The sequence below is a fragment of the Erpetoichthys calabaricus genome, chromosome 2 (genome assembly GCF_900747795.2).
Source record: "Erpetoichthys calabaricus chromosome 2, fErpCal1.3, whole genome shotgun sequence".
NCBI classification, from domain to species: Eukaryota; Metazoa; Chordata; class Cladistia; order Polypteriformes; family Polypteridae; genus Erpetoichthys; species Erpetoichthys calabaricus.
The window spans coordinates 294032847-294049406 of NC_041395.2; the positions used below are offsets into that span (position 1 = coordinate 294032847).

Here is a 16560-nt window from a genome sequence, read left to right on the forward strand (position 1 = left end):
AATTCAAAAAATGGAAACAAAAGAAAACTAACAAAAATGAAGTTGAATTTAAAGGGTAAATATTTAGCCCATCTTTACTTATGTACACTGAAGTTCATTTTGATACCTTTATGACATATTTAAAGGACTTCTCATCCATACCATCGTTATTTACTTCAACTAAAAGCAGTGTGGCACTTTCACAAGTGAACATGCAAGTGCAACACCAACTTCAATTTATTCTTCCCACAACAGATGAACTGTTGTACTTTGGACTTTGTACAGTTCATTCATCTCTTGATGCTTTCATCATGATCAGTTTGTCTTTGCCAAAACCATCTATATATATAATTCATTAAGCCGGGAGACAAGTAGCCACCCATGGAAAGCACGCCGGAAGGGGCGTGGATTCACTAAACCGCAGACAAGTAAGACGCCAATGGCGCACGCAGGAAGGAGCTACGCCCACCAACTCAGACCATTGGATACGACGAAAAAAATCACAGAGCCACGCCCACCAACTCGGACGCAACGCCTCGGAAAACATGCCGTCATTTCTGTTTGTCTGTGCCACAGTCCACTTGCAGCTCTGAGCCACGTTGACTTTTCATTAGTCAACCTCAGTGGAACCTTGGTTCACACAGAGGCACACACAGGCAGCGCGAGAGAGAGCCACGCACACACAGGCAGCGCCAAAGAGACAGAGGCACACACAGAGGCAGCGCCAGAGAGACAGAGGCGCACACACACACACACACACAGAGGCAACGCCAGAGAGAGACAGAGGCACACACAGGCAGCGTGAGAGAGAGCGCCCCGCACACACACAGAGGCATAGCCAGAGAGAGACAGAGGCGAACACACAGGCAGCGCGAGAGAGACAGCCGTGCACACTCACAGAGGCAACGCCACAGAGAGACAGAGGCACACACAGGCAGCACAAGAGAGAGCCGCGCAATCCTTTAAAACTGAAGTTAAAACACAATGAAGGAAGCAGTCTTTAAAAACCAATAAGCCCTGTGCCTCTTTTTCATTAGCGTCTCAGCTGCTTCAGGCCCTGCAACAGTCGAGACACTCTCTCTGCAGCTGACCTTCTCTGTGCCTGACTCCACTACTGTCAGTCGCCTGATTAAAAATGGCCTTCTGAAGGGGAGCTATGGACCCGCTATACCACAGGAACACAATTGCCTTCGAGCCTGCTCTCGCTCACTCTAACGTACCGGCTTTCTCTCTCTCTCCTCACTCGCTCACACACTGCACAGGGGAGAAATGCCCGAAGCACGAGTCTACCCAGAAACTGTTTCAGCCACACTTCCACGCCCCTCGCTACACTGTGAGTGCGATGATAATTTATTTAAAAATGGGCTTTTGAAGGGGAGCTGTGGACCCACTATATCACAGGATCATCTGTGACATTGCCTTCACATTGTTTTCCTTTTATTTATGATCCTGTTGAGCAGATCAGACACCCAGGCAAACAACACTGAATAATCAATAGCTGCAACCACTTTGCCCGCCCCAACTCCTCACCTGAGTCGGTTTCGTCTGTGTTCAGCAGTGTTTCCCAAACTCGGTCCTGGTGAACCCCTGTGGATGCAGGGTTTTGTTCCAACCAGATTCCTAATCATTAATGCCGGTGAAACTCATCCGGGATAAATTGATTTTTCAAACGCAGCCGTGTAGCAGATTAGTCTAGCAGGATGTAATAATCCGAGATGAATGCGCGCCTCCGCGCTGAGTGGAAACACAATGTATATTGCTGCAACAAAATGATGAAAGAACGGGCGCATTTTTTTCACACAAGCTGAGTGGGTGGGTTTTAGTTAGTTAATTAGCAACTCGAAGGATTTCAAGATATAATATACACAAGAGGTAACACTGCAAAAGCGGCCCAAACCAGAAAAGATGGCTGGCAAATTAAACGAGTGTGCATTGTACTTACTGAAAGCAGCGTTACGGATTTTGCAAATGTTCATTTTTTTCCCTCTGCTTAAAAAACATTGAAAAAGTGGCGCGGATTGGTTTGCAGCGTGTAAAACAGTTTGTTTGTCGCGGATAATTTGCTATCCACACAGGGAGGAACCGGGAAGCGAACCCACAATCTTCCACTGTCTCCTTACTGCAAAGCAGCCGTACTACTACAGTGCCACAAGGCAGTTAAAGAATGCACCGGGCCACATGTTCATTTTTTCCCCTGTGCTTAAAAGACATTAAAAAACTGTTTCTCAACTGTGACTCCGGAACAACTCAGTACGCAAAAAGCGGCCAGAACCGCAAACAACAATGAAAACTCTACGTGACTCACAGGTAGTGATGGGCCGCTTGATACTCAGGTTTCGACACTGTGTCGAGCTCTCGAAGCACTGCAGATTTTAATACTTGATCGAATAATGACATCTGTGATTTAAGGATTTCACATTTTCTTTCTCAAATGTGCTTACCTATATCAAGGCAAAGTACAGGGATAAACCTTTATTTTCTGTCTACTCCGTTTTAATTAAGACAGACCAAAGAAAACATTTAAGGCTATTAAATGTGATCTCAAGAAAAGATCAGGGTTAATTATAATACTAATAACAGGAGCGATTATAATGATACAGTGCAAAAGTAAATACTAATTGAAAGAGCCGGGAATGCATGAGGTGAGGCGTCTTATTTTGTTTAACACTAGAATTACCAGAGCCTACGAAAAAACTCGTATATCCGGCCCACCTTAAATCGCTTCTTAAATCCGTTCACACCTCTCCGCCAGCATCCTTTGTCCTCTAAATGTGCTGATAAAAGACAAGCTGCCAGCAGCCGGCTATTCCATCCCCCCACCAACTTAGAACGTGAGTGAAGTTTTCCCAGCTCACGCCTTGATTGATTATGTGGGAGTGAAGTGGAGTTTTACAGTGGAAATAAGAGATCATTATTCTAAAGTAATCTGTGTAAACACATTGTTAAAACAGAAACTTTGTCATATTTTAGTAATAAATGTTACAAAATGTAGTAGGCACAAACTATAGAATATATAAAGCCCGAGTTCCAAAGATCAAATAAACACTTTCACAAAAGCTTCAAGAATGATTCAACAGCTTCTGTGGCGTAGCGCGCTAAGATTTGCCTCTTAGCGCAGAGCAGCTTTTCCTTCCCTCACAGACCTGAGTTCGATTCCTCGCTGGGGATGAAGTGATGTTAGAGCACCTGCGCTTATTCAGTGCAGCCGGGACAACACACATGTTGTTCTTTTTTTCTTTCAGTACACGTGGCTTCCCTGTTTATTTATATATCTAGTGACTTCTCTGCCTGTCTGTCTCTAAATTACGCAGTGCTCTGTCTGTCTGTGTGTTATGGATCTTAAAAATAAGTTATAAGGACAGTTGTTCCTGTTAATTGCAGTCTCAATTGTTAAAAAAATATTTGAAAAGGAGCATCCCACATGAAAATATAACGATCTCAGTAACTGACAGTGCATACCAATGTATAAATTTTATGTCCGTTTGAGGTTTAAAAGAAAAGAAAAAAAAAAGCAACACTTCATCCCCAGCGGGGAATCGAACTCAGGTCTGTGAGGCAAGGAAAAGCTGCTCTGCGCTAAGAGGCAAATCTTAGTGCGCTACGCCACAGAAGCTGTTGAATCATTCTTGAAGCTTTTGTGAAGGTGTTTATTTGATCTTTGGAACTCGGGCTTTATATATTCTATAGTTTGTGCCTACTACATTTTGTAACATTTATTACTAAAATATGACAAAGTTTCTGTTTTAACAATGTGTTTACACAGATTACTTTAGAATAATGATCTCTTATTTCCACTGTAAAACTCCACTTCACTCCCACATAATCAATCAAGGCGTGAGCTGGGAAAACTTCGCTCACGTTCTAAGTCGGTGGGGGGATGGAATAGCCGGCTGCTGGCAGCTTGTCTTTTATCAGCACATTTAGAGGACAAAGGATGCTGGCGGAGAGGTGTGAACGGATTTAAGAAGCGATTTAAGGTGGGCCGGATATACAAGTTTTTTCGTAGGCTCTGGTAATTCTAGTGTTAACTCTTGCTATCGTATAGTGCATTCTGCCTGTCGGCGTTAGTTATATTTATATTTTTTAGACATCACACACTACAAGCTGCTGACGAACCCTTCTCTTCGTTTTCAGTCTGTAACTACGAAAAAATAAAAGCAATACGACTTTTAACAGACGTCATTGAAGTGTATCAGAAGTTTCTGTAACGTTAATGAAAATGGCCAGGAGGTGTCACGAGAGAGGTGAGTGTCAAATGCTTCGAAGCTTCGATACGATTTCCGACACAATTGCTTCAAACATGTTGATGCTTCGCGAGGCTTCACACCGCCCATCACTACTCACAGGTTACTGAATGAGAAATCAGCAGACTAGCATGACGGATGGGGCGTAATGGGCGTCCTTTCCCTCTCCTCCGGATTTTTCAAATGTTAATTTTTTCCCTGTGCTTAAAAATCATTAAAAAAGCGGCCTGATTATGCGGCGTATGGTACGCCGTGGGTTGGCTAGTTCAATGTATTTGGTTCCCCAAACTCCAATGACATATCTATTTATATTTTATAAAATTTAACCTTACCATTCCATTTATTTTACTAATAAAGGAATTTAATCTTGCAATGTGACCTTGTAGACTGTGACAGATTCAACCCTATTTCCGAAGATGGTTAGAGATTGCAACAAGTAAGCATTTTAGAATTTTATGCAACAAGTATTCATAATCTTTCTGTTTGCAAATGCTATTGCCTTGCTCAGCTGACAGAACCTTGGAAGACTAAAGCACTACAGAGCTTTTTATTTTTCAAATTGTTAATTTTGCTATTCAAAGTTTCTGTGCTACAGTTATAATCAAGTTCTTCCTTTTTGACAGTTTTCAAATTTCTTAGTTTTCTTTCATGGACTGTTCTTTAGTTTTCAATTTTTCTGAGCATAACTTCAAAGGCAGAAAGTGAAAAGTACAGGATAAAAGATCTATAGTGTTGAGTATCATAGGGACAGAAGCAATTTCACATTAAACACCTATTCACCTAAAATGGGGGATGGAATATAGAAACTAGTATTGCTCTTAATATACCTGTACATACAGGAACACCTAGAAATGATAGTAGAAATTAAAAGTAACATTCTACACTTGTGCCACATCTTTTTCTCACAAATCTAAAAACATTTTTCAATTCAATGTACTTAAACATATGGAGTGCACTGTAGTCCTTACCAACATAAAAACATTTTTTTCTTATGCAAACATTATATATAGAAATGCTTATTATTCCTGGAAGCAAAACTACCGGTAATAATTACAGTTTTCATGATACCAAAATTTTGAACTTTTGATACAAATACTAAAAAAAAAGCACTGAAATTCATCACCATTTTCTATACCCAATACAGTGTATATAATGTAACTCAAAAATATACATTTAAATAAACTGAAATTCTGTATGCATAAAAATCTTAACATTTATGGAAACATAAAACTGTCTTTTGTAAAGGGTAAGAGGTCTGTAAACAAAAAGTAAAAAAGCTTAAATCTGGTAAAAAGTTGGGTTTTTTTTTTACATTAATGAAAAACAAATACTATTACTGATGTAGTACAATGAAATGTTAGATGTCATTAAATGTTAATTGAATTAAGTATTGTAATCTTTCATAAACAGTGTACATAAAAATATTGTGGTCTTTTGTAAACAGTTGTCCAGAAAAGTAATGCACTCACAGACTACTAACACATTTAAAGGCTTTGCATATTATATATATATATATATATATATATATATTTTTTTTTTTTTTTCACGCCATTCGTAGTCTGAATCACAATCCGATTGTATGGGTGCTTACCTACCAGGTAACGCTTGTGGTTGGCCAGCAAGTCAGCTAACATCCGCCACGGTGCCCTCAGTTGTGAGAAGCAGATCATAGAATGGTTGAAATAGGTTACTGTCAAATAATGCAGAGTACGTGACACGTGTTTCGCCCTAATTCTGGGCTCATCAGGTGTACACACTCACTGCACTCCCTTACAGGAATTGAACCTCTGACGTCAGCGCTAGAGGCGAAGCCCCTAACATTGCGTGTGGTTCGTTTATTTGACAGCATGTAGATCGGGGTAATTACATTCACGGCATTCGTAGTCTGAATCACAATCTGATTGTATGGGTGGTTACCTACCAGGTAACACTTGTGGTTGGCCAGCAAGTCAGCTAACATCCGTCACGGTGCCCTCAGTTGTGAGAAGCAGATCACAGAATGGTTGAAATAGTTTACTGTCAAATAATGCAAAGAGTAAAAGTGAGTGTGTACGCCTGATGAGCCCAGAATTAGGGCGAAACATGTGTCGTGTACACATAGTAAATGTGAAGAAATATTTTAAAAAAGTGCATAATGAAATGAAAGAAATTAACATGCTAAAACAGTACATTGTGGCAAGGGTTTAAAAACAGAGGGAACGACAGAGCCCCTAAATGAACAGCACAGAATAAAACAGAATAACTGTATACCCATCTTGATTTGTTAAAAAAAAAAAAAAAGTTTTACCTTTAGAAAATAATATACATCATATTTCTACTTCAAACAGTTTGTAGGTTTATACTTACTGATGTTTCCATAATTTAGAAATAAGTATTTTGAAATCTTTTGTGTTGAATCACAAACCTTGCATACAGGCTTGCGTGTATTTTGAGGTTTTCCATTTTCATTAAAAGAAAATATTTCCAGGGACCACTCTGGCTGCCCTCTTTGTCAGTTAAGCATATTGATGAAAGCTCCAACACTGCTGAAGTGTTTGTCTTATTAATACCTGTGAGTGGATGGAAACTCTGGTGCAATTTGAGCCAGTGTGAACTGGAAGTGCAGTAGTAATTCAGACTGGAGAATTGATATCAGGGTATTGCCAGAAATGTATATCACAATATAATTAAAAATGATCATGGCTACAGTATACAGTGGTGTGAAAAACTATTTGCCCCCTTCCTGATTTCTTATTCTTTTGCATGTTTGTCACACAAAATGTTTCTGATCATCAAACACATTTAACCATTAGTCAAATATAACACAAGTAAACACAAAATGCAGTTTTTAAATGATGGTTTTTATTATTTAGGGAGAAAAAAAATCCAAACCTACATGGCCCTGTGTGAAAAAGTAATTGCCCCCTTGTTAAAAAATAACCTAACTGTGGTGTATCACACCTGAGTTCAATTTCCGTAGCCACCCCCAGGCCTGATTACTGCCACACCTGTTTCAATCAAGAAATCACTTAAATAGGAGCTGCCTGACACAGAGAAGTAGACCAAAAGCACCTCAAAAGCTAGACATCATGCCAAGATCCAAAGAAATTCAGGAACAAATGAGAACAGAAGTAATTGAGATCTATCAGTCTGGTAAAGGTTATAAAGCCATTTCTAAAGCTTTGGGACTCCAGCGAACCACAGTGAGAGCCATTATCCACAAATGGCAAAAACATGGAACAGTGGTGAACCTTCCCAGGAGTGGCCGGCCGACCAAAATTACCCCAAGAGCGCAGAGACGACTCATCCGAGAGGTCACAAAAGACCCCAGGACAACGTCTAAAGAACTGCAGGCCTCACTTGCCTCAATTAAGGTCAGTGTTCACGACTCCACCATAAGAAAGAGACTGGGCAAAAACGGCCTGCATGGCAGATTTCCAAGACGCAAACCACTGTTAAGCAAAAAGAACATTAGGGCTCGTCTCAATTTTGCTAAGAAACATCTCAATGATTGCCAAGACTTTTGGGAAAATACCTTGTGGACTGATGAGTCAAAAGTTGAACTTTTTGGAAGTTCTGGCGTAAAAGGAACACAGCATTTCAGAAAAAGAACATCACACCAACAGTAAAATATGGTGGTGGTAGTGTGATGGTCTGGGGTTGTTTTGCTGCTTCAGGACCTGGAAGGCTTGCTGTGATAGATGGAACCATGAATTCTACTGTCTACCAAAAAATCCTGAAGGAGAATGTCCGGCCATCTGTTCGTCAACTCAAGCTGAAGCGATCTTGGGTGCTGCAACAGGACAATGACCCAAAACACACCAGCAAATCCACCTCTGAATGGCTGAAGAAAAACAAAATGAAGACTTTGGAGTGGCCTAGTCAAAGTCCTGACCTGAATCCAATTGAGATGCTATGGCATGACCTTAAAAAGGCGGTTCATGCTAAAAAACCCTCAAATAAAGCTAAATTACAACAATTTTGCAAAGATGAGTGGGCCAAAATTCCTCCAGAGCGCTGTAAAAGACTCATTGCAAGTTATCGCAAACGCTTGATTGCAGTTATTGCTGCTAAGGGTGGCCCAACCAGTTATTAGGTTCAGGGGGCAATTACTTTTTCACACAGGGCCATGTAGGTTTGGATTTTTTTTTTCTCCCTAAATAATAAAAACCACCATTTACAAACTGCATTTTGTGTTTACTTGTGTTATATATGACTAATGGTTAAATGTGTTTGATGATCAGAAACATTTTGTGTGACAAACATGCAAAAGAATAAGAAATCAGGAAGGGGGCAAATAGTTTTTCACACCACTGTATATGTGTGTATATATAACACAGTATAATCTATGTGCTTATATTACATGTGAATCCAGTTTTGGTGATCCTGTTGGCCCAAAATCAACCAGAATGTTCAAGCAAATTATACAAAAAATCCTGATCTAAATCCATTAAGCATTTCTCTTGTGAAAAGCGGACAGACATACAGACAGAAAGACATTGGATTTTATATATTATATATTGCTAAACCTTCAAAATAATGTGCAGTTAAAGTCTCAACAGCATTCTCAGCATTTCTGGAGCTTAGTAGAGCCAGATAACTATAAGAATCTTCACCAAGCAGCTCTGAAAATCTCTGCTTTGTTTGGGTCTCCATACCTCTGCGAGTCTGCCTTTTCTAACATGAATGTCATGAAATCAAAGTACAGAACAAGACTAACAGATGAACATTTAAATGACTCCATAAGAGTGAACCTAAGTGGCTACACTCCACCATACACCTCTGTTATTGACTCCATTGAGTGCCAGTCATCTCAATAACTAAAAAATGCATCACACATGCAACTGGACATGTGAATACTCTTGTGAAGTGAAACAGTGACATGCAACAAAATGACAAATAAATAAGTAATATCTGTGTATTTGGAATTGCATTTGTTTTGTTTTGACAGCATTCATGTTTTAATTCAATAGTGTGAGATACACTAGAAAATGCATAGACGCACAAAATGCACTTTCAGATGAATTAAATATTTCTGTGATATTTTAATGCAAAATTTGAGTTGTGGACACCAAAATTTTGTAAATGTTCAGGCAAAACAAGCTTATTCAGTTTGTTTGGGTTGAAAACAGCTATGAGAATAAATGTTAGAAAACATGAGTAGCTTTCAGCCATTTTCATTTTGTAACAGTAGCTCTCAAGGGAAAAAAGGTTGGGAGACCCCTGGTATAGAGAATGCAGTAAGAAATTAAACAAGATAGAGGAAAATTAAATATTTTAAGATGTATTCTTCCCAATTCCTCTGTTTTCCCATTGAGCTATTAATAACAAGAAAGCCCAACTAGACTAACATTGCCTTTCAAAATATCTTTGGGAACATGAAGAAAAATTAAATAAAGAGAAACCAAAGAAAATTTACATCTCTATTCACTGAATACAATACTGCCTTAGCAGAGGTTATCAGAATAAACACTACAGTACAGGCTACTAAAAAAGAATTCAAACTTGTCACACTACTGTACTGAAAATAAGTGATCTCAAAAGCATACTTGTCAATTTTCAAATTCGTCTTTCAACTGAAATTGATGCTGGTGGACAATTTATAAATATAATTCTAAAGAATATCCTTATATGTACCAAAGAACACATTTTTCAATTCATTGCTTTCTAACATTGAATATATATGGCATTTCAATATACATGGAACAAAAGATGCAAAAATAATGCTTTTGTTGCCTACTTACAACTTTATACTTACACGTTTTTTTCCTACTTGTATGGTACCCACTTTCCCTTAGGGTCATAACCATGTCTTTATTTTGCTTAATGATTAATACAGGGCAACTTTATTATCATTATAAATTATGGAAAGTATCTGCATGCAAACATTAAATGACAAATTTATCTTCTTTTAGCAACACAGAATAATATCGTCATTGGTTTCGTAGTACTTAATTTTTTACATCTCTACATTACTTACAGCTGCTCTATCATTTAAGTATGTATATATGCAAAGTATGTTGCATATAGATCTGGTTGTTCTATTGCCAACCTTAATGTATAAGTGTTTGTAATAAAAAGGTTTTCTCTGTAACAGGAGAGGGGATAAAATAAAGGAGTAAGAGGGGGTTGGTCGCTTCAGTGCAAAACCAGCTACAAAGATTGGAATGTTTGGGATGATAGCGAAAGAATGTGCAAAAACTTGTTTCTCATAAAGGGTTTCAGAATGTTTTAGGGAAAGGTAAATTAATGCAAGATGTTTTTCTGTAAGTTGTTTTGATGTCTCTAAGAAGGGTTGTTTTAGGCTTAGTAGAGATAACAAATAAGTTGTCCCGTGGGAAGATGTGTGCAGAAACTGATCACTTCTGTATACACTGCTTACACGTAAGCCATTTTGGGCAAGGACACTCAATTAGTATATAAGGGAAGGTTCCGCCCTCAGTTTCTTTGGAAGCTCAACCGTGGGGAACGTGCACACCGCCCGGTATTGGACCAGGCTCACGAGTTGATCCTCTGACGAGACTGACATGCGGGCTCCCTCAGTCTACTGGTCTAGGATGATGGCTCTGGGTCTTTTGATATTACTGTAAGTCAATAGTATAATTCATATATTGATATTACTGTAAGTCAATAGTATAATTCATATATATATATATTACTGTGAGTCAATAGTACAATTCCTATATCTGCATGTATATTGCTATTATATTGTATGTAACTGATATTATATTTGAACAAGTAAACACAATTGAAGTATTGGACCTTTCCTCTCTGATTCCTGCCTGCTTATTTTCTCTTAAAACCTTGGAACCATTTTCCCAAACTAAAACAGTGTTTTAAATAGAAAAGAGAAAGTAAGAGTGAAGGTTTGCTTTGTACTTCAGTAGTTAAATTTTGCTTAACAATACTGGATTTATTTTGTATTTAGTATACTTAAAATAATTACAAATTATAATAGTATTAATTAATGATATTAAAGTAAATACGGTATACCGTCGTTTTTGTTGATTAACCTGTGGAAAGCACCTCGAGTTTCACATAAATGTATGATAAAGTGCTAAATAAACAGGGACATCTACAAATGGGACAGTGAAGCTGAGGGGGTCTTACAGGACTGCTTTGAAACAACTGATTGGCAGATGTTTGAGGATGCAGCTGATGGCAACATCAATGAATTCACAGACTCTGTCACAGGATACATCAGCAAGTGCACTGACGATGTTGTTACTAAAACCTCATTTGCATATATCCTAACCAGAAACCCTGAGTAAATGGGGAGATTCGGGCTAAGCTCAAGGTGCGGACCTCTGCCTTTGGCTCAGGGGACTCTGATGCATACAAAGCAGCCAGATACGACCTCCGGAGGTCCATCAAGAAAGCCAAACGGGACTACAGGGACAAAGTGGAGTCAAGCTACCACAGCTCTGAGACCAAGCGCCTGTGGAATGGACTGTGCTGCATCACGGACTATAAAAAGAAAAACACAGTCAGTGTTCAGCCCACTGCAACGCTTGCAGACAAGCTCAACACTTTCTATGCTCGTTTTGATGTAGCCAACAAAGAACAGGTGCTATATCCTCAAGGGGGCAGTGAGTCTGTCACTCCGATCCTTGAAACGTCTGACGTGAGAAGGTCCTTCAAAAAGGTCAATCCTCGCAAAGCTTCAGGACCAGATGGCATCCCAGGCCGTGCCCTCAGGGCGTGTGTTGACCAGCTAGCAGGTGTGTTCACCAACATCTTCAATCTCTCCCTGAGGCAGTCGGTGGTCCCCACTTCCTTCAAGGCATCCACCATCATTCCTGTCCCAAAGAAACCGGTGGTCTCCTGTCTGAATGACTATCACCCGGTTGCACTGACATCGGTCATTATGAAGTGCTTCGAGCAACTGGTCAAAGGTTACATCTGCTCCTCCCTCCCCAACACGCTAGATCCTCTCCAATTTGCTTACAGAGCAAACAGATCTACAGAGGATGCCACTGCGGTAACAATAAACACTGCCCTCACCCACCTGGAAAGAGGAAATACGTATGTAAGAATGCTGTTCATAGATTACAGCTCGGCATTCAACACCATCATCCCCTCAAAACTCGTCTTGAAGCTTGACGACCTTGGGTTGGGGACGACCATCTGCAGATGGATTTTCTCTTTTCTCACAAACAGGCCCCAGGTGGTGAGAGTCAGCAAACACACGTCCTCATCACTCATTTTAAACACAGGAGCGCCACAGGGCTGTGTGCTTAGCCCCCTCTTGTATTCCTTGTTCACCCATGACTGTGTTGCAAAACACGGCACAAACACCATCATCAAGTTTGCAGACGACACAACCATCATAGGCCTTATCACTGACAATGATGAGGCAGCCTACAGAGAGGAGGTGCTGGCACTGAGTAATTGGAGCCTGGATAACAACTTGTCTCTTAATGTCAGCAAAACCAAGGAGATGATTGTGGACTATCGGAAACAGCAAGGCGGAGAACACCAAGCCATCTACATCAGTGGCGTAGAAGTTGAAAGGGTTAACAGCTTCAAGTTCCTCGGAGTAAACATCACCGAGGATCTCTTGTGGACCCTTCACAGACACTGTGGTCAAGAAAGCTCACCAGCGGCTCTACTTCCTGAGGAGGCTGAGGAAGTTTGGCATGAATGCCAACAACACCTCAAACTTTTACAGGAGTGTGGCAGAGAGTCCGCTGACGGGCTGCATTACCATCTGGTATGGGAGCTGCTCTGCCAGCACCCGGAAATCACTACAGAGAGTGGTGAAGGCAGCAGAGCACATCACGGGCAAAAGTATCCCTGCCATTGAAGACATTTACCTCCATTGGTGCTTGTGTAAGATATGCAGCATCATAAAGGATCACAGCCATCCATCACATCAGCTGTTCTCCTTGTTACCGTTGGGCAGACGATACAGAAGTCTGGCTGCTCGGACTACAAGACTTAAAAACAGTTTTTACCACCAGGCCATTCGACTCCTCAACAGCAACACCTGAACACTTACATACACTTACATTACACCTACATTGCACTACTCACACACAAACTGTGCCTGCACACACTCTGAATACTGACTGGAACATGCATCTGCACTTTATGGAATATGCATCTGTACTTATAAAACATTATCTGTGCAATAACTGTCATTTGTACTTGCTGCTCATTCAACTCATATTGCTCTATAACTTCTTTTAAAACATACACATTTTATATGGCTAGTCTATTTTTAACTTGTAATTTTTTTATTTTTGTTTTTTAATTATTTTTTAGCTTTACTGGATCTAGGCTGAGTGACTTGTTTTCTCGTCATACACATTTCATTGTATGTTGACCCTGTGTTAACCTATATATGACAAATAAACCTAAACCTATTATTATCATCATTATGTGAGCAATCTACAAAAAATGTATTGATAGTTTTAACTTGTGTGGTCATTGCACTATCAATTTTTGAAGGGATCAGTTCAAAGTTGACAAGAAAAAAAGTGATGCTTTCATCACGTCATACAGCACACAAAATATAATTAACATAATGAGGTACAACGGAAGGAGGACTGACACAAAGAACACAATCAGCTGTTTAATGGTCATTTATTGTCCATTTACAAAAGAACCCTGATCAACTCTGCTGTTAAGCTCAGGAGACACCATTCCTCCTCTTCAAGGGGGATCACAGTCATCACAAGCCTTCTTGCCACACCAAACACCTTCTTTCTTTTGCCAAGTCTGAGTCAGACAGTCCAACCTGATGCACTATTCTTTGCACCTCTTTTAAGCTCCTTCAGCATGCAAGCCTCTGAGCACAGACACTCACCTGCCCCTACTCTCACAGGTCAAGTCACTACAATAACATTGCAAAGTATACATTTTAACAAAAGCAGCTGGACATCTAATGCCATCCAATTCTACAATACACTAGTCTTTATACAAATTTAATCGATAAAACAAACACACCATCAAATTTAGCTATACCAAGTTTATGGCTGAGGGTACTTTCATCTCCACAGAACAAGAACAACAAAGGCATATCTTGATGTGCTCAACCACAATAGAAATGATGTGCAAAAATTTCAACCAGTCTCGGTTAACACTAGAATTACCAAAGCCTACGAAAAAACTCATAATTCCAGCCCACCTTAAATTCCTTCGCACCTCTCCGTCAGCATCTTTTGTCTTGTAAATGTGTCGATCAACATAAGCAGCCTGCTATATCATCACCACCACCCCCCCTCCCCCCCGCCACAGAAAGGGCAAAACGTTTTCCCAGTTCACTCCAAGATAATCAAGGCTTTAAGTGCTGGAGTTTCAGAGGGTAAATAATATATCATTATTTGGAACACATGCATTCCATGTGTGTTCCGTGTCTACAACAATCTATGTAAACACATTGTTAAAACAGAAATTTTTCATGTTCTGGTAATAAATGACAAAATGTAGACATGAACTGTATAATGTGTGAAGCCTAAAGTCCAAATATCAAACACTTTCACAAAAGGTGCATAATACGCCAGTTTTCGTGGTGCAGCGGTAAGAACTGCTGACTTGTAATCAAAATTTTCATAGGCTTTGGTAATTCTAGTGTTAAGCTGATGTACTGTCCACCCATAATCAATGCCATGAAAAAGGAATACTGAAGTACTGTAATTCTAAAATGCTAAAATCGATATTTCTCAATATTTCAATAACTTAGACAACCCTAGTCATAACATCAATTTCACTCATTAGTTGTATGGCCCGTTACTATATACAGTTCACTTATTTTCATATTTCTCATTTGAGACTAGAATCATATGTAAGAGATGGGGGGCACCATCTCCAAAATGCAAGTAATTAAACTTGCATAAAATTTTTGTTTTAAACTGCAAACGTTTAAAATCCAAATATGTGTAAAAAGATAAAATATTAATTCCAGATAAACACACTGCATGAACCAAAATGCTTTTAGTCAGTGAAAACCAACTGACCTTGAAAGAATGAAACATGCATTTCACTATACATTAGGTGAAAAAGTCTGATCAACTACTTTACCAGAGCAATCCTCCCTCTTTAATTCAGCTTCTACTGCCTTTTCATTTTTGTTAAGGCAACAGGTATTTGTAGAGTTCACAGCTCCTCCAGATGATAAGCGAGCATGTGCCAAATATTCTTCTGCTGCCAAACAAAAACTGAAGTTCATATTTTCAAATGGATTATTTTTACATTCCTCCTTAGACCTTCTTGGTTTTAAATTTGGTAATGATGTTGGTTTCCTTAGTGGCATCAAGATACGTGGTGTTGACGGGTTGGTCCGAAAACTTCTAATTTTATCTTCCATCTCTTTAACAAGCCAACCTGAAGGGGAGAAGTTTATCTTTTATATGAAATAACTTATTTTGATGCACTCGATTTCAAAAATAACTTGCATTAACATTCTACACACACATGACTTTTACCAGGTAATAATAAACAGAGCTAAACCATACACTAAGAAAAAATAACATCTTTTTTTATTTGACTTGAGACAATATTCATTGTAAATAAACTGAATTTGCCACATTCCCAAATAAGTCTCAACATCAAATAAAGCCAGTAAGTAGAACAAACAGTAAAGCTGAAAAACCACAGCAGCATTGGCTGCCTAAAGAGACAGGAAAGAATAGGTATTATAAAAATAGTCTCAAAAATACATCTTTAACTATGACTGAAAAAAAGACATCTTTTTCATGTCTCACTTCTTTCAAAGACGGCTCACAATTTACACTTGTGTGTAACATCTTATTACAACATAGCCTGTCTAAGTAAAATAAAACACTACCAAACACGTGATTTCCTTTTCAAAATCGGTTATACTGCAGTTTGTCCATATTTTCAGACAGAGAGAGAGAGAGGATGGATCAATCATTAAGGCTAACATGATATTTTCATTTATTGACCTAATATAGATTAACATGGCTAAGAAATGTCACTGCATATCAACAGTGGACTGAGGCTTTGACCTAGTCCATCCTCACATTTGTCCCTAAACCTCTGGCAAATCCCATCTTGGTCTGTGGCTTAAAAAACTTAAAATCAAAAATGGCAATCCAAAGTGCTCAGCTTCAGAATTGCTACTTTTTGTACACGTATATTGCCACGCAGAAGGGGTGGGCAATATAGCCTCAACCTTATATCATGATATTTCAAAGAAATTAGTGATAATTATATTGATGACATTATAGAAAAAAAAATTCTGAACAAAGAATTATTGGCAATTTCAGTTTATAGGCAGCAGTATTTATTAGTGCAAACAAAATTAAAAGCATTTTTCATTGCTTCTGTGTGACGTCATTGATGACTGACTACCTAATTCAAAGTGTGAATCTAATGCCACAAGGTGCCAGCA

At 39.1% G+C, this 16560-nt stretch overlaps 1 protein-coding gene across 1 annotated transcript in view; it reads right to left on the minus strand.

The window, feature by feature from the left end:
- The window catches only part of tdrd1 (tudor domain containing 1), a 181565-nt gene that overhangs the window by 134623 nt on the left and 30382 nt on the right, over positions 1 to 16560 (minus strand). Inside the window, exon 2 of the mRNA XM_028795782.2 lies at positions 15228 to 15530. Coding sequence (XP_028651615.2) covers positions 15228 to 15513 — 286 coding nt within the window. The 5' untranslated portion in view covers positions 15514 to 15530. The remainder of the gene's footprint in view (positions 1 to 15227; positions 15531 to 16560) is intronic.